The following is a 19,397-nucleotide window of genomic DNA, read 5'->3' as shown; positions in this document are numbered from 1 at the left end:
GATACTTCCCCTCACCATGGTGTTGTCTGAAAACTTACTGTGTGTGTACTCAATAGATGTTATACACAATTATGAAGTAACTCAAATTCCTCTCTTCGATGCAAAGAACAGTGGCTACACTGATCAAAGAGAAATTTTACAGAAATGTATATCTAATCATACATGTATACCCGTTTAACTTCTTCCACACCATCCCCCAACAAAGTTATGTTTCAACAAGTAACAATGGTCACATGTTGGCAAATCAGAAACTGTCCTTTTATTTCACTGTTCATGTAGATGCTTATATTTTAAGATTAAAAAAAAAAAAAAAAAAGGTTTGCTTAAGTATATGTAATATAAATGGGCTATATGGTAAAAGTTCACATTCAGTGTAAGATAATGGTGCCCAAATATTTCACTTAAGCAGTCCCATAGCTCCTCCCAGTGGCCACAACCCTACCCTACCACAGAAATAATTTGAAATCAATGAATATTCCAGATCAATAACTTAAGCATCATTGCAACACAGATATCAACATTCTCTGAACATAAAACTAGATTAGACTTCAACAGCATGGAAGCTTTCTACATGAAATAGAATGCTTTTGGATAACTGGTAGTTGCAAACTACTTTAAAACTGTTCCTCAGTGTTTGTATATAGTTATGCAACTTGATGCAAAGTTACAATTCGTTGTTCACGCCTAATAGAATGATACTCCTTCTTTTCACCTCGATCATGACAGTTTTTCAGTCCACTTTGGCATGGATCAACAATACAAGCAACATTCTGCAGAAGAAAAATTCAGTGAGCATTCATTCACTGATCATACTCCATTGACTCAGAGCAAAGGACCAAAAGAGAAAGTAAGTAGTTACCTTCCACTATCTCTTGCTGTCATTACATAAATCCACCGAGCCTAGTACACATCCTCTGGAAGTTTTCATGGAAACAAATAATCTCACTCAGCAATGTGCAACCCAGGGACTTTTTCAAAAAGAACTGTTTGGAAACTAAATTAGCTTCATGGGTTGCTCATCTGCCAAACATCAAACAATTTCTGCCAAAAAATCTCATTTAAAAACTCACATACTACACCGTATCACCTATACTTGTAAAATAAATGGCAAGGGACATGAGCTTCACAATTCTACCAGTTAAATGACTCTACCAGCAATGACTCTACCAGTTAACTATTAAAACTGCATACTGCTAAATACAGTGCAGTAAAAACTTTAAACAAAACTGATACAATGTAACACCACTGCCTTTACTACCTTATGATAAGCTCTGCAATATGAGTGTAAACACCTGCCTTTCCCAGAGAAAGGCATTTATCTTAAAAACAGAGTTATGAAAGATGCTGCTGTTAAAGCATGCCTTCTAGTACAACTATCATTGACAGGTAAGGCAATGAAAATCAAATTTCCTTTAAAACTTACAGAACATATCACAGGAAGAAATATGTGAACACAAGCATTTGTTTCATTTCCTAATTAATGCTTTAATTTAAAATAAATTATTTATTCAGAGGACTAGTCTCAAAATAACACAACTTCACATCAAGACATCTGTCCTTACAAGAAAATTTTAGTGGTGTAGGTCTGTATACTTATCACAGCAAGTAAGGATGTTGCTTTTTACTAGGAACAATTCTTTCTCCAATGCCTTCCCAACAGTTTTTTGAGGGACTAGTCAAGTTCTTATGTTTCATGAAAGGCTTTTGAAAGGAAACTAGAAAAAAAATACTATCAATGTTCCCATAATGGTTTCCTTCAAACTTTTTTTTTTTTAAAGAAATTCCTAGAAAGCATAACCAAAGCACTGTGCTTTTGAGACAGTAGCAGACCTAAAATTACACATTCTGTAAGCCTGATCCACTTTCAACTTGCCCTCAAAAAAGCAAGCAAAAATATTTTTAATGTAAATACAAAATACACAATTTATGACTCCAACAGACTGCTTAATCCACAGCAGAAAAAAACAAAATCAGAGCTCTGCTTTGCAGTGTCTTCCAAAATACCGTTTAACTATTCACACCAGGTTTTACTGCATTTTATTGCTAGAGACTTAATTCCTGTAAGTTCATCTCCTTTCACAAAATCCTTTCTTATTACTCAGCCACAGCTACTTCAATTAAGTAAACACGGTGGTAGTCATCCCTTGACTCCAGATCCCTCTGTCAACTGTCAGATTGCCAAGATTCATAAATGGCAATCTTCTCAACAGTTTTCTACCCAACTGTCAACTTCAAGATTCATTTCCCCAATCCTAAACACTAATAATCTTTTAACTAAATCAATCTACTGAAAATAGTAGTAACATGATTAAGTATACACTTAAACTTCCTGATAACTTAAACCTACTTGAAACACATTTAACTTCTGAAGTTTTTACTTGGCAAATCAAGCATCAGTTACACCTAAAGACATATAGAACTTAACTCTACAAAAATTACTAAAAAAATTTCAGATCTGCTAGCTACTCATATCCCCAGAATACAGGATGCTGAGTATTAAATACATTGAGTTTCCCCCATAAGATAAGGTGTCCTTGAAAACCAACACCAGCTGCATCACAACCAGTGCATTAGAAGTATTTTGGATAAAGGATTTAATGAATTCCCCAAGCTTCATGAGTACTATCAGCTACCTAATATAAACCCTGACATTTCACCTTCTTCCTCAAAAGCCACTTTTTAATCAATGGGAGAAAAAAACAAAACACTTTGTAATACCTTTGACCAGTTGATTCTCTTCATAGCGACCTCCAGCTTATATTTTTTCTTCTCCTTCATTCCATGTGGTAATGCTGGTATCACTGGAAAGGGAGCAAAAGGAACACCTCCAAGAGGTGGTGGCATAGGAGGCCCACCAAAAAGAGGTGGTGGAGGCGGCACTGCTGCACCAGGTAGCGGTGGTGGTGGAGGTGGCAGTGATCCACCAGGCAGTGGTGGTGGTGGAGGCGGCAATACTGCACCAGGCAATGGTGGTGGTGGCGGAGGTGTCAATCCTGTACCAGGCAGTGGCGGTGGTGGCGGAGGTATCGATGCTGCACCAGGCAGCGGCGGAGGAGGTGGCACTACTGCACTAGGCGGCAGCGGAGGTGGCACTGCTTGTGTACCAGGCAGCGGCGGTGGTGGTGGTGGTGGTGGTGGTGGTGGTGGAGGGGGTGGCACTGCTTCACCAGACAGTGGCGGAGGAGGAGGTGGTGCTGGAGGAGGAGGTGTCACGTTCTCAGTTGATATTGGAGGAAGTGGTGCTACTTCTGTCTGTTGACTTGTCAGGACTGGACCCTGAAATTTAAAAGAGCAATTCTTTTCATCTGGGGAGGGAAGGAGGTTTAATATAAACTGACTAGTCTACCTTGTAGTCTACTGTACCTCAATAAAATGAGAAATACCATGTACCATAAAACTACCAAGTAAACTGAATCACCTAGTATTTGTAAACAAATGGTTTCCATTTTCAAGACAATGTACTAGTAGCACTAACATTTAAGAGAACAACATATCAATTTATATCTAATCAATGAAATAAAATAATTTCCCCACTCAGGACATCCTGGAGAGCTGTGGCACAGATGGTAATAACCACACTTGATTTTAAGAACACTAAACTGCTGGTGGAAGGTTTTTGAATTAAATCACTGAAGCAGCTAGGGCAGTACAAGAGTTGTTGTAACTATCCTGACATCTTGTGTGGGCATGGGGGTGGGGAGTGAAACAATCATGCTTGGTTTTAAAACTGTCTGCACTTGGATAGGAAGGAAAAAAGAGCAATTGCAATATCCATTCCAATAAATTATTAGAGTGTCAAATTCACAGACAACTGTCTTTTAAAAATGGTTTAAAAACAGTTTCTGGAGATATGCACAAAATGCCACATGAGCTCATATTCTAAATCCTCTACATACTAAGGAATCTTTTGTTGCAAAATCATTACGTAATGCAGGCTTTTCATTTAATCTAATTTACATACTCTTTCCATACCTAATTATTTACTACTTCTAGTTTAATGAAACCAATTCCTGCCCGCCCCCCAAAAAAAAAAGTAAAATACCATGCTGAAAAAAACTGAGTGCACCTAGAAATAAATGCCATCACATTCTAAGCTAGTTGAGAATGTAAATGGGAAACATAACTCAAGAGAAAAAAAAAGGCATAGATATGACAAAGTTAAGATATATCACTTAATTGTACCACTATTAAGAATGAGCTGTAATGTCTAGATAATATGAACTGTGTTGGCAATGATATAGCTGGATTATTAACTGATTAGACTAAAAATAAATTATTGGCTTTGCTTAAAATGTGTTTCTTCGTCCCATGAACTATGCAAGTATACTATTATAACTGTAATGCAACAACTGGTGGAGAACTCATTAAAACTGATTGACAAATTTCAGTGTAACTGTCTTATAGAGATCTGTAACAAACATTAAAGTGGGTAGGAACGAGGCATGAGGCATCGAAAGAAGCGTTTGTGAAGGAAAAGGGCAATAGAAACCATAAGGTTTGTAACCACAAGTTACATGAATGATTTGCATTGAAAACCAGTGACACAATGTACAGTAATCCATCTGTTAAACACAATGTAACATGTTTATAGTAACAAGTAACAATGTAACAAGAAAGCCTGTGCTGTGAAAAGGCTTAGATTATTTGTCAGAAAACGACCAGCATGTTGACAGCAAAAAATGGCAACCAGGTTATAACACAACATATGCTGTTCCTCCTCTTCTAATACAAACAGGAAGACCACAGTTATTAAGGTACCCACAATTAGAAAAAGTGCAACAGGGAGGCCTTGGCTAATGCTCAAGGAATGGCAAATTAGCTAGAGTGAGGCAAAAGGATCAAACTATAACAACTGCTGGTTGCCAAAGGCCTGCCTAAAACCCCACTCAGCATTAAAAAAGAATCACCCAATAGATGTAATGACAACTCAACACAGAGCATCTCTTGCTTTCCACCTCACAGGTGATCCTGGATAGATGATCTGGATATACAGTTTTGGTACCCGTGAGCAAAATTTATGAAGAAATAAATTCAAGTAAAATCAGCTTGGCTGAAATTATGTATCACCTTCCCCTTCCATGAGGTTTTGCATTTTTTGTTACATTTATCTCTGATACTGTATAAAACTACTTCAACATTATTTTAGAAAAGGCTATAGCCTGATATCTGGAGTTCAAAAAAAAGATTTATTATCAGACTTCACTTGCATGCACATTCTGAAAGGCATTTATGTTATGCATGCACAGCTATCATGATTTCTACCTTTGCTACTCAAATATAAAGCCTTCTGAAAAAAAAAAAAAACAACACTTTCTGCAAAACATATAGAAGTAGTGATATTAAAGCATAAACAACAAGGAAAAAAACGTCAGGCTAAATTTAAACTTTTCATAGCCTAAATATTTTTTTTTCTCAATAAAACAGGTATCTATGACAGCTTTTAAACACACTGCTATTTGAAAAAGGCTACTTCCATTAAATAGCTTTAGTAGTTTACACTGCTTAAAAAACAAACCAATACAACTATAACATACATTTCAAATTCTACAGAAAGAACATTCTCCAAGGCATTTTCCTCTTGATTCTGTAAAAACAGTTTTCAGTTGAAGAACTTAATGTAATTTAGTTTTATTACCTGTGTTCGTAGCTGTTTGATTTCTGTTTCAAGTTCTTTGATTTTCTCCTCTCGTTTCTGCAGTTCCACTTGTGCCTCCTGTCGAGCTGTGAACTCTTCATCAAACTGTAACAATTAATCATAATCACAAAAGTGTTTGTCCATACTAGATATTATAATTTCAGGAATTATTTGAACAATAACAAATATAGACAATGTACAAGTCAATGCACAAGTCAATGTACAAGGAGGCATCCAAGTAAGTCACTAATACTCTTGATGTCCCTATATAAAATGGAAAAGTCCTATTTATAATATTTAAGTATGACTGTGAAAAATTCTTATTCTATTTTCATCCTGCTACTGTTTGCTAGGCTTAATAAATTTTTAGCATATTCAAAAGCTTCTGTTAACTCACTCTTCCTCAGGACAAAACAACCAATCTCTAAGAACACATGTTGACTTGCAGCAACAAAGTACATTCTGATGCAGGATTCTGTACAGTAGCATTACAACAATTTGCCTTCTATAAAATTCAGGCACCATAACTGTACTAAAAATGAAACTCCATTTAACACTGAAGGAAGAAAAATTGACTGTTTCACCGATTTCTTTTGAAATTCTTATTACATTCAAAAAAAATATACTATACTCTGGTCTGCAAAAGGCTTTTTAGGCTAAATAGTAAACATTAAAATTTTGAATGTTTTAGTATACAACACTATGTACAGGTTTTAAGTAGTATTGCAGCCAATATAGTGCACTGAGCATTTCATATCATTGAACAGACTGTGTGATCAGCTGAGATTAACAAATTATCTATTAAATTCCTATATCTCCTAGATAATTTTAAAAGTAATTTGAGAAAACATTAATCAAGCTACTGTCAGCACAAATATGAACAGTGATAAAGCAGAAGGATAAGCATCAATTAATTCAGAAATACAAAAATTTTTATTACAAGAAGAACACAGCTGGAATTCTACAAAATTATTTTAAAGGTCTAACCTCTTATGTTTCTGATAATATTTCAAGACTTCCCATAACTGAAAGGCTAAGTTATCAAGTCCCTAATAGAAGAGAACTGGACCAGAAGGAAGTAGTAGTTTGCAAAACAAGTTCTAAAATACCCTATAAGGCTCAAATGTGAGTAATACAGAAAGAAGCTATTCTTCCCCATAACATAATACTTCATCTTGGGCATTATAAGGAGCTAAAGCAGTATTTTCGTGTTAGCATCTCCATAGTTAGAGTTGACGCTTTTTGAAACATTGAACGACTCTGCCTTAGGTAAGTTTACTCAGGTTTGAAGCCAGCACTAGATGAAGAGCTAAGACAACTCCTTTCTTCTCCTCCACACCCCTCCGCTCCCCCACCTTTTAAAAAGCATTATTTAGTCATAGTTAAACACCTAAAGTGCAACATGTTTCAGGACAAAATAGTAGCAAGTAGAAATCTTTTCCATCAGTTATCTACAGCAGATTGATGCAACTGAAAAATATTCACAGCTAATAGTAATCACCTGCTTTTGATTTTGGAGGAAGCTGGAATCTGAGCCTTGCACAGCAACACCCCCAGAGCTATTAATTGTGGAAGAACAGGACTCCTGCCTGTGAGATTCATTGTTTCCAAATTTCCACTAAGTTTCTACTGTGAAACAAGCCTACAGCGTTCTCGTCAGACTTCTGTTCCATAACTTAAAAAGAGTAGTGACAAGGACTTACTTTTCTGGAAAATTCTGCTGCCTTTTTTTCACTCTCTTCTACTTTAGCTTTGTCCACACATGCATCTGAAAGTTGAACACACAAAAGTCAGGTAAAACATCACAGCTCTAGGGTCCCTTCCAACCACAATTGCACCATGACATGAAAGCAAGAGACAAAAGATAAAATGAATTACTAGGCTGATCTGACCAAACATTTGTTGAATTATTTTGATGAGCAAAATCTGTGACTATGAAAAAAAAAAAAAAAAAAAAAGCTGTGAGAAGACAACTACTATTTTTTTAAGATAAATAACTACAGCTGTTTTGTCTCTAACAGATTACAGTTTGTACATAATGATTTTTGCCCTTCTAGATTAATCTACTCCTAAGTATTAGGTGAAAAAGGACTCCTACACTAACATGAAGTAATGAAGTACTTCTGAGTTTTCAATTCAGAAAGCCTCCTTCTGAGGTAAGAAACCCAAAACTGAGCTGCTTCTCATTTTAGTAAAATTCAGAGGTGAAGACAATTTGGACAGGCTATAAAGCAGGTTTCTTCACTCAGTGGTACAAAATATTTCTATTGGTTTATAATGGATGGTAAAAAAATATACTTTTTATAAGTGAAGCAAACAAAATTAACAGTATTATAAGTAGGAACTGGCATGGATAGACAAACCAGTTATTCCCTTAACTACTAGATCAATGGAAAAGATTTTGAGGTAAGATTAAGTGACCAGGTTCCTAGTCATAACTAAATAAAATACAGATACACCTTTTTAGACGTGGAAGTTATTTTTTCAGAAAGCAGTTCTTCCCCACCCTTCCAACGCAACCTGTACAGCATCCTTTCTCACCTTCTTTTACCAAAAAAGCTTTTCCTAAATGAAGATGTTCTCAAAGAGTAACTACTTCCTTCTATGAAACATTTACTCCAGAGGAGTAAGTCTACGCAGTCTATTCCACCCATCTTAAGAAAAGCTTAAAGCAAAACTTTTAAATGCTGTTAACTGCCAGTTAATTGATACTGTATTTATTCAGCTGCTTCTTTCACAGATGACATAAAGAACTGCAGGACTGTGGATGTTCAACTGACTAGTTTAGCTTACTAAACCATCTCAAATGTCTGGAAAATATTCTTAGAATTAACCCTATAACAATTAAAAATTCATTAACAGTTAATGTTAATATAAATTTTGGTACTTGTTACAGACCTGAAATTCATAAAATTTATGATAAAAGCAATTTTTAGTTAGCAAGACTATCAGATTCAGATATATGTCAATATAACATTGGAGAATAAAACTTCATCTGTGTCATTTATTACGGGCTGCAGAGCTTAATCTGGCCTTTCCTACAAGTACACCTGTAACTTACACACAGGTTTCTATAAAACTGAGAAAATTCACGCAAGGTTTTTAGACACCAGCACAGAAAGGAAAACATACACTTTAGTAAAACACAATGTAAGATTGCTTGTAGTATACAAACCAACAAGGTGAGTAAAATCCACATCCATTCTTCCTCTGCATTTAAAATCTGGGTCCATTCCACTAGAGTGCAATACTATCTGTGATACGCATTCTTCGATTATCTTGTAATACTGAGGTCTAACAAAGAACACATTTTACAAGACAACATGAACAATAATTTATGCAACAAGGAGTGGAAAATGGGGCAACTATAACTCCTAATATAAGAATTTTACATTTGCCAATAAAAGGATCAAGCCAAGTCTTACTTGCATGCTGGCTAATAAAGCACTATTACAACATTAACTACTTCAGTATTTTCAACATATGCTGCAGAAATTCTTTAGCACGTTATCAATACACTTGCAGAGTTATTTTACTGTTAAGTTAATCGATTGATATTCCTCTCTAAACAACTGTATCAGGGTCCTGTAACATTAGAGAATTTTGTGCTCAGAATTGTTAGTTGTAACCAGTGCAGGGTATTACACACCTCAATTCCACATAGCACTGAGTTTTCAAAGTAGGAAATGCTCAAGCCTGAACTTGCAATATTTCAAACTTCCCCAAAAAATTAAGAACTGAAGATTTCTCAGATTATATTTTACTTCTTAATTTCGTTTTGCACATCAATTGTTTTTATCATTAACTTACAGGAAAACATTTCCTGAAACAAAAAGCTATACGTAGTACTTCTACACTGCTAAGATACAACGAGGTGCACATACAGTAAAGAGAAGCTTAAAGAAGAAAGAAGATGCAGAGCATCATGAAAGACTTTTGAATTACTAGTTATACAACTAACGTAAGTTCATTGAAGCCCCAGAAACTATCAAACTCAACTGACGTGCTCAATAAATTAAAATATTAGGGGATGAGGGTGCTAGAGGAAGTAAGGCTCAAGTCTTTTAAACAAGTATTATATTTAATATGATCTTTATAAAATTAACACTGAGCAGAAAAACAAGCATCATGTAACATATCAGCTACAGAGCAAACTACTCGTAAATGATCATGAGCCACTCAATTTATTTTATTCTTCCCCTTAACACCTCCAAATATCAACCCTGACAGCTGACTCTTACCTGACATAGTAATCATTCCTGATGAGAAGGAAGTGTTGGAGAATCGACAACAAGTAGCCTTCAGAAGTAGTATCTTTTAACATATTGTACAATAGATGAAATACTTCATTCATATCAGTGCAAACATTGTTAAGGAAATGCAAGAATTAAAAATAAATAAATAAGAATAAAAAAATAATATTTTTTCTTACAACTTAGTTATCAAAACTAAGTTGTTATTTTATATTTTCATGTATCACAAGCCAGAGTTTAGTTTAGTAAAATTTAGTTTAGTTTAGTAAATGCTATTCACAACAAATTGAATTCCTAATTATTCACATTGAAATCACAAATATTAATACTAATTTTCTAAGTAAGTTTTTAACAAAAACAAGTGGAATGAGATGTGCTTGAGCAAGTCCCTGCAAAATATGCAACTGCGACAAATCAATTGCATGTAAAGCTTTCTACCTTTCATTTAATAGTTATTAAACAATGTAATAACACCATTTCTACAAAGGATATTCCATTTCAGCTCTGATATCATTGAGACGATGTGACAGTTCAATCAAGTCTTCGTCTTTGTTCTCATCAAACACTTTCAACTGAATATCAAGCTCTTCATTCTCCTTATCTTTCAAGGCCTGTTGTTCAAGACAGTGCATTTTAATTCTGCCTTTTGTTTCCTAAAGCAAGAATTCCACCACCACCACTCCTACCCCTACAAAGATTACATCACAGCAAAATCTAAGACGTAAAACTTAGGAGCAGAAAATACATCTTTTAAAGAGGAAAAAGTTGTAACTCAGAGATTTTTTAAATTTTATTGTACGGTTGAGGAAAAATTAAGGCATAATATCAGCCAGTAAGGCAGAACAATAAGCCAGGATCAGATGTAGGCTATAGAAATATGAAACTTTCTGACTGAGTTTTATTTTCTTTATGGAACACAGTTGACAGTTCAGACCTCATGTCAAAGCACATGAGGTAAATTTCCAAGCATTAATAAAAGTGAATGTAAAAAACCTAAACAAGTGTAAAAGACATATTAAAAAACTTTTAAAAGTTATTCTACAATACAGCATGACAAATATCTGTGGTACATTGAGAAACATTTACAAGTAAAACAGAGAAGAAAAAAATTAGTATTTTGAGTTAGGAAAAAAATGGTTTTCTTGAAATAACACAAATACTTGAGAGACAGGTTTAACTTCCTACTGGGCAAATCATAAAAAAACAAACAAACAAAAAAAAAACAATGCAAAAACCATTAGTGTGAATGTACTTCATGCTCTAAATGAAAATTTGCCTGGAGTTGTCATAACTTGATACATACAAACTAAATGCTAAGTATGTGTTTCTACTTTTGTTGTTGTTTATGTATTCTGATTCTAATGTTTGAAAACCAGAGAAGCATACTATGAATACTCAGAGCATGAGACAGAACTATGGATCCTCCCGAATTTTTCTTATTTCAGAATTGCTCTGCACACCAGTTTCTTGAAAAATAACCCATTCTACCATGTTTTCTATCATGATTTATTATAATTCAGTTCATTTGACACCCCACTTACCCCCCAGTTCTTAAGTTCTAGAAGCATTTATTAATCATGTAAAGACTAATTTTCAGTAGCTGTTAAAATACGCACATACACAAAGAGCTCTTTAGGCTTTCAGAAGCTCTATAACAAATGAAGACTGCATGATCACATTCAAGTACAAACATGATATAAAACCTATGTACCCTAAAAAAATAGACATATAAGTATCAGTAACCTTTTCAAAGCAAAAAATACAGTTGCATGAATTCACACAAATATAAACAGGTATGTCATAATTTCTCACATCTCCTGCATGCCTTTAGAATATATAAACAACAACATGTCAATGAAGTGATCTGTTATTCTTCAACAATCTCAGGTAACAGGCTATCATCAATTCCAATCAATATACAAACTACGTACAGGCAATATTTTCTTCAGGCCACAGCGTAAAAACTCATTTCTCAAGTGTATCCTGAAATCAAGTTCTTCTGGAGATGTAACAAGGGCATTGATGAGCTGCATGCAGGCTACCTGTTATTGGAAATACAGGAAAAAAAGCTTTTAGTACGCATGCAAATGAAAATAAATACTTATTGTCTTCAACTATTTCAGTTTACTCTGTAAAAAACAAGTATCAAGAGATTGATATTATTCATTACATTGTACGCAGACAACAGTTTGACTGACTTATGCTAGTCAAACATCAAATACTGTCCTGCTTTCATATTATGAGTACTTCTGCTACTTCAACATGGTATCAGGTGTAAAGGATTAAACTTCATTTCAGAAAGTTATTACAACACTACAGTTCCACACTGCAAGTCCTCTTCTTCCTTGGTACATACTAATTTGAAAACAACCTGTTGTTTTTTTACAGTACTCAGAAATTATGTGAAAAAAACACACACTAAATATTTTGCATCAGCAGGTGTCTTTTCTACTCCTGCACCTCATTTTTGCAAAATGCCTGAAGTTTCAGACTGTGGGCCTAATGCTTTAATTGAACAGCTGTGCACTTGAATTAATTTTAAAACAGGTACACAGTATCATAATGCCAAAGTGCTGACACATTATAAGACAAAAACAGTACTCCAGGGAAATACCATGTTTAGAAAGAACTGTTAACTGCAAATAGAAGTAGCATTAGAGTAGACATAAATAAACAAACAATGGCTTCAGAGAAAAAATCAGATAAATACACCCTTCTAATTTTAATTACATTCACTATTTAGTTTTAATGGAACATCCTATGGAGCCTTAATTTCTATTAAAACACTTTCAAAGACACTCCCTTTATATAGCTGTTTCATCTGATAATGTAGTATCATCACATTTGCTTCAATAATTCGTACGTTACCACCAAGACATAACTTAACAAGCCAAAAGTACAAGTCCAATCAGAAATTAATAGAGAGAAAAGGTGCCATCTGCTGTGATTGCTTTTGCCAGAAGAGATGTTGGCCTAATGACTTGTGCCATACATTACAAGTGAAGAACAGTTTTGCCAGAAACAAGTTAATGAGTCTTACGATTGTATATTTATTGAAGTATAAATGTAGTTCGGGGGTGTTTTTTCATTCGGAGGGTGTTTTGTTTTGCGTGGTGTTTTTTGTTTTGCTTTTAAATCAACAAGGTCAAGGTTGGAGGTATCAAAATGAATTTCTTTTGTGATAACATTACTATTCATTTAACAAGCAAGCTTAAGATGCAATCTCATTACATAGTATCAAAACAAAGGCAACCAACCATTTCAGTTAAAAGTGCTTTCAAAACGTTAACATGTTTATTAGTAGTAGAAAGATAAACGTCAATCTCCATTTCATCTTTGGCTTTCAGGAACACCCACCCACGTTCATGGTAGCTAGCATTTGTCAAGCATTTCCACCTACATTTCATAGTTATTCTAAATTATTAGTATTATGAAGTAATTTGCTTATTTATGACAACATGATTAAAAACCCTGAGGGAAAAAAAATAGTAAGTATATTTCATGACTTACTTCTCCAAGACTGTACCTTTAAACAATAGAAATTGCTTTAACTGAGACTCCAGTACAATTGAGTAGCATATGGGTTTCTCCCTATCACAAACTAGACAAAATTTTATGCTATTTCTGCCAAAGAGCTTTAAATTCCATACTTTTGAGTGACCTAACCTTTAATATTGCACTTTACCAAAAAGATTTGCTGGGTAGATATTTTCAAAATTGACAAATTTCAAAACAGAATACAAACTCCATTTTGTGGATACTATGACCAAATTTCTTCTAAGAAATAAGTTTTACCCAAGTTCATACAGCACTGCTTGAAAGCAGATGTCATCTATAGAAACTTGCTGAACACCTAATCAGCTCCAAAACATGAGTTTCAGATACTAAATTAAGACTCCTGTAGGTGACATATATGATCTCATAATGGATAAAGGGATCCCTTCCATGCAAAATTCTAATATCAGCAGGTCTTTTCTATTTTTCCTATTTTAGTAAACTGGAGTAATAGTAGTAAGTAGTTTTCACTGGTAAATTAAAGATTGTTAAATGGTACACAGTCTTTTAGTATTTCAGATTTCTTAACTATTGGTAAGCATATAAAAAACGTAAACCCACCTGCAGTTGTAAGAATTCATGATTCTCCAGTCCTTCAACAATCTGAGAAAAGCGTTCTCTATTGTTCCTCTCAGCAGCAGTTGTTATAGCTCCTAAAAGCTTGTCCAGCCTAAGAGAAAGATGAACTGTCAAAACGTATACAACTCCCAGCACTGTCATTTTAAAGATTTGTAGTCTTTATTTATGCAACGCAAGATTTTAGTGCAGTTGTAGATAATCTGAAAGCATTTATCTGCATTTATCTACATTCATCTACATACAGTTGAAAACAAGCCAAGAATCAAGCATTAAAATATATACATGTTTAATGACATACCTATGTAAAGTTGAAAAAAAATCAAGAACTATGTGCTAAAATATCTACAAGATTAATGTTGAACTATAAAAGGTGAATAGATCTCTAAACAGTTGTGACATTCAGCTAAGAAAGAAGACATGGCGAAAAAAAATACTGCCTTTGCAAACTGCGCAAAGTACTACCAGAAATGTTTAATGCTAGAATTCCCAAATAACCTGTCTTTTCAGAACCCTTATGTAGTGAATAGGCAAAAACAGTCTGAAGACAAAATTCACCATTTTTTATGTTCAGTAAACATATGCCAAATGATTATCTTTATTTTACAAAGACAGTGGACATACCTTAACATGTGATGCCAAACTAGTCAATTTCAAAAAATCATCAGTTCATCTCCCCTCCTCAGATGCTGATGTCCTAATTGAATTCCTCCCAGTAATGGGACCAGTTGTGCCCCACGGTAACAATTTTAAACACTCTAAATCTGACAGCTTTCCTTGTGGCAATTAGAAGTTTGCTATTCCGTAACATTCTTCTCAGGGATATATGAAATAATCTATGCTTTGTTTTGTTTTGTGTTTTTTTTTTTTTTAGCAGATATTTATGAATGTTGATGGCTTAAGTCATCTCTTCTCTACAGTACACCATTATATCTTTTTCAGACATTTTTTCGGGTCATGTTTTGTAAATTTATTTGCTTTTCTCCAATTTAATGCATCAGAACAGGTGAAAGTCTCTTCTCATTTAAAATACAAGTAGCATTAATAAAGTAATGGCATAACAGATTACAATTACATATACAAGTTCTCACCTGTGTCCTAGCTGAGAACGCAAGAGCATTCAGAAAAAAGAATTTTTCTTTTAATGTCTTACTTACATATTATCCTCTCCAACGATGCAAAGAGCAGAAAGTATTTTTACTGTTTCTGTCATCATGTGTGGTTGCCTTGGATCAATTGCTCTTGATAACAGTAAGAGACTTCTTTCATCTCCTAGAATCCTTTGCAATCCGTACTTAACAAAACAGAAAACTTACAGTGAAAATAAAATATTGGCCTCAAATTCTCATAATCATTGGATTTCAGAACCTTAGGCACCTTCAGACACATGCACACGTTCCATATGAAACTTGGTAACATTCTACTAAAACTATTACTGCTTGGAGATGGAAGTCAGACTCCCAGTTTTATATTTGATTTTTTTTTTTTTCCAGGAAAACAAAATTCAGTTCCTAAAAAAGATAGCCAACCTTGTAAAATTAGGTATCAGTTCGTATTTTTTATCTGAACTACCTCAACAGCATGAAGAGTTAGTTGTTATATTTCCACCTGTCCCACCCTACCCCGTAACAGCCCCTGGGCAAGTCAAAGCACACATGCACACACACACTAAATCATAGAAGTCAAAAACTAAGCTCATTTTTATTGTATACTTGTAAAAGAGCTGAAATAGGGTAGGTCAAAAAAAACTTATATTGGCATTTATTGAATTTATTTTTTTTAATTTTCATCAAGTACAAGTAAGTTGGCAAAAAGTTATATTACCTTAAGACCTACATTTTAAGAGTCTGCTAACAAAAGATATATGAAATTTCCTTGCTTTTCTAAGATTCAACATGCGACATTCATCTTGAAATCAAAAAACTACCATACCAGAAGTTATCTGCATTTTAAATATTTCTTACTTTATTGTTCATAAATGCTTTGAGGCACTGGATAAGTTTATGTTGATTCTTCTTATCAATATTTTCTTGCCTTGAAAGGAAAAAAGAAAACAACATAAGTACAATCTTCATGTGCTACCCCATCTCCCCCCTCTTCAAGTGATTTGAGTCCTTACTGTTTCTTGTCCAGAAGCCTTTCCAACACATCCAACATAAGCCCAAGACCTTCGTGTCCAAAATTGTTAACCCAGCTGGAAAAGGGAGGGAAAATGCTTCTAATTATTTCTTAATCAAACCTTAAGCTTACAAAGCTATGTCTCCAGTACTGCTCTCTTCAGGCACACTACTGTAAGTCTCACTTTCCAAGAAGATCTGATCAACAAGACCAATGCTTACTTCCAGAAATTAGACTTTATTAAGAACCATCAGAAAACTCAAGAAACTATTGCAGACAATTGTAGGCAACTCATTTATCCTTTTACATTGTGCTGAGAACTATGTTTTGGTGCCAATAAGCATGCGGCTGGGTGTTTCACAGGAAGTGACTAATGGGAAAGAATCCCACATTCACACAAATTCTCTTAATCCTCAAAGTTATATCTGCCTACACCTCTGTGTATCCTCATGCAAAAACTCACTTTGAATAAAACATTCAGAAACTTCCAATCCTCTGGAAGGCAGTAACCCATGCCACTGCAAGATCTTTAAAAAAAGTTCCGTAAAACTGAGTAAGAAGTTTGTTTAAAAACAAAAAGCAACAGTAACAATAATAATCATCATCTTTTATCACTTAACTAGCAGTTAAGCTATGATTCTGCCACAATAGAAATGTGGAAAACGGTTTTGGAAACATCTCATTACGGATGTGCACTGTTTTAATAACTTCCCTCACAAAATATTTGTTTCAGAAAAAAAAAAAAAACAGATTTGGTTTACATAGTTCATACTAAGAACAAAGTTTCATGTATAAACTAAAACAGCCTTAGGCAACCTGTTGGAGCTAGTCTGAATACAACTGTTGTACCATTCACATCCAGAGTAGGAACAGAATAAATCATTACAATCAATACAAATTTCGTCCTCAAATTGCAAGGTGCAGACAATATTTTGATATTCAATCATCCTATTTGATATCAATGTGTTATTGACTACTGATGTAAAATGAATTCCCACCTTTAAAAGAAGGGATCTCAGAACTTTCAAAACCAACCCTTTTTAAAGCGTTAATGTAAAGGCTCTGGCAAAAACAAAAATAAAAACCCAACACTACTTTGCACCGATAAAGAAAAACAGCATGATGAAAACCAAAGCAGAAGTTACTTACCTGACTGGATTGCTGGTTAGAGACACTCTCAAAGACTCTAGACAATTGAGAAGCTTTTCCTCTGCAATTCCGGATCGCAATTCATGAATATATTCTTGTGAGGACAGTGTGCATTCATGCTTGCTGTTTTTCAGTCCACCCTATCACAGAAGAGAGAATGCTGCTTAACGGTATATAGATTATTGTAGCATGTAAGTAGATGGTAACACATAAGCATGTCAGTATTTCCACATGAATTTTAATATCGCTGTTTTCCCTGTAGAACTATTAAAGACACCTGACCGATTTTCGAAAAATGTTTAACAGGTTGGATTTTGTATCACAAGGGTAAACATATTTCTGGCATCTTTTTCACTTCCTTGAAAAAAGTCCATGTACCACATGTTGGATATAAAAACCTACTCCCATATTTCAATTGTATTAGCATATTTGACTGCTTAAGACAATCTCATTTAGCATTTGCTTCACAATACTGCATTAGAAACCACCATAAACATATGCACTCCAAGCCCCTACAGTTGTTGTTACGCTTCTCTTATCATTCTCTCTTTACCTGTCTTCAATATTTATTTTTACAGCTGCATTACCATATCCTGACACTCAAATTCTCTCTTCTGCAGAAAGAATAGGAGGTTAAGCCACTGAAGATGACATTGAAAAGGAGCTGGTAAAAAACCCACTGACTATTAAATTGGTGTTTTCACAACCGTGCAAATACATGGCTCAATGATTTCTTGTAGCAGAACTCCCTGCTTGGTCACTAACAGATCCCTAGAGGAACTTATTTGTTATGAAACAGAAGAATGATGTAGAAGATTTCACAAAGAGCTCATCTCCCTGCTATAGTGCCCATTTTGAAGAATAACCATGTACAAAGGTGTTTCAGTATACCTTTCAGTATATCTGTTACTCAGTTTTTAGAGCTGTATCATTCCAAACCATGAACAGTGCTCAAAACATTTTACCAAAAGGTGCAAATAACCCTTTGCAGAGCTCTGATCAGCTGTAGAAAAGTAGGCTTATCTTCAAAGTGTGGTTATCACTAATAGGCAGTTGTTAAAGCTCCTTACCTCTCTACAGTTGAAGAGAACCTTATAAAGTTGTGTCATGAGTGTAAAGGCAATATTAAAAATGTCTGACCCAAAAGAGGATTTACATGTATTTGGTTTTACTTGAATCAGGAAGTTCAAATGCTGTAACCTTCCACTTGTGCCTCCTTCAGAAAGCTACACATTTGATTAAGTTTGCTTTGCTTTATTTAAATTCTTAACATTCATTTTCCAACAATGACACTAAATATGGCTGTTGACAAAATAATGCCTTTTCTACATTAAAGTTAATGATTATGACCTACATATATCCCAATGTTAATTCATATAACAACTATTAAAATGTTCGCAGTATATATTCAAATATACACAACATCAACAGAACAACAATCTGACAGGGACTGTGAATGTATTAAGTGTGGGAATAGAAATGTTGTTTTTGCAGAGTTACATTGTTTAGAAGGAGGGAATGTGGTACTGAGATATGCTTACAGTGATAAGAAAAGTTTAGCAGGCAACCTTGTAAAATGCAGACAATCAGACTCCTTAGGACAATTAGGTGAAAATCACGGTGTCAAGTCAAGTCAGATAAGTGAAGAAACATTACCACTTCAAGCAGTAAAAATGTCAAAAGAAATTTGAAATTTAACAGGCCGGCGACTGAAGGCCATGCATTGTTTGTGAAGCATCAGATAGATTGTGAATCTGGATTACCCACTCAGTGGGGAAACAGGGGAGGGTCCTGCCATAAAAAGGTATATAAACTGTGTTTTGGAACTAGTAGAGGCGCTCTCTCCTGCTTGTGGGGCGCCCGCCATTGCAATCGCGAATAAATTACTACTTCACTGAGATCCTCGCCTGAGCCTAAGTTATTGGCTACGGAGTGTTTCTCACAATTTGGGGGCTCGTCCGGGATCCAGTCACCTGCTGGGGAGCCCCACCGCCGCAGCAGCAGGAAGGCATGCCCCGCTGATTTCAGCGGTCCTGTGCATCGACGGTGGCGGTTCTGCGGAAAGCTGACAGAGGGCCCGAGACTGGTTAAAGAGGCAGGATCCGTGAAGT

At 35.0% G+C, this 19,397-nt stretch overlaps 1 protein-coding gene across 5 annotated transcripts in view; it reads right to left on the bottom strand.

Annotated features, from left to right (window-relative positions):
- The window catches only part of DIAPH2 (diaphanous related formin 2), a 184,964-nt gene that overhangs the window by 130,763 nt on the left and 34,804 nt on the right, over positions 1-19,397 (bottom strand). For all 5 annotated transcript variants that reach the window (XM_082771029.1, XM_082771025.1, XM_082771028.1 and 2 more), the window contains 12 exons: positions 17,287-17,426; positions 16,139-16,213; positions 15,984-16,053; positions 15,177-15,313; positions 14,005-14,113; positions 11,820-11,930; positions 10,381-10,499; positions 9,877-9,993; positions 8,811-8,929; positions 7,339-7,403; positions 5,636-5,740; positions 2,719-3,276 (listed from right to left, as the gene is read on the bottom strand). In XM_082771029.1, coding sequence (XP_082627155.1) covers positions 2,719-3,276; positions 5,636-5,740; positions 7,339-7,403; positions 8,811-8,929; positions 9,877-9,993; positions 10,381-10,499; positions 11,820-11,930; positions 14,005-14,113; positions 15,177-15,313; positions 15,984-16,053; positions 16,139-16,213; positions 17,287-17,426 — 1,725 coding nt within the window. The remainder of the gene's footprint in view (positions 1-2,718; positions 3,277-5,635; positions 5,741-7,338; positions 7,404-8,810; positions 8,930-9,876; positions 9,994-10,380; positions 10,500-11,819; positions 11,931-14,004; positions 14,114-15,176; positions 15,314-15,983; positions 16,054-16,138; positions 16,214-17,286; positions 17,427-19,397) is intronic.

This window comes from Aythya marila (assembly GCF_965140915.1).
Source record: "Aythya marila genome assembly, chromosome: 13".
Taxonomy (NCBI): domain Eukaryota; kingdom Metazoa; phylum Chordata; class Aves; order Anseriformes; family Anatidae; genus Aythya; species Aythya marila.
The sequence above is the reverse complement of the archived record's forward strand: the minus strand, read 5'-3'. Positions and strand labels throughout refer to the sequence as shown.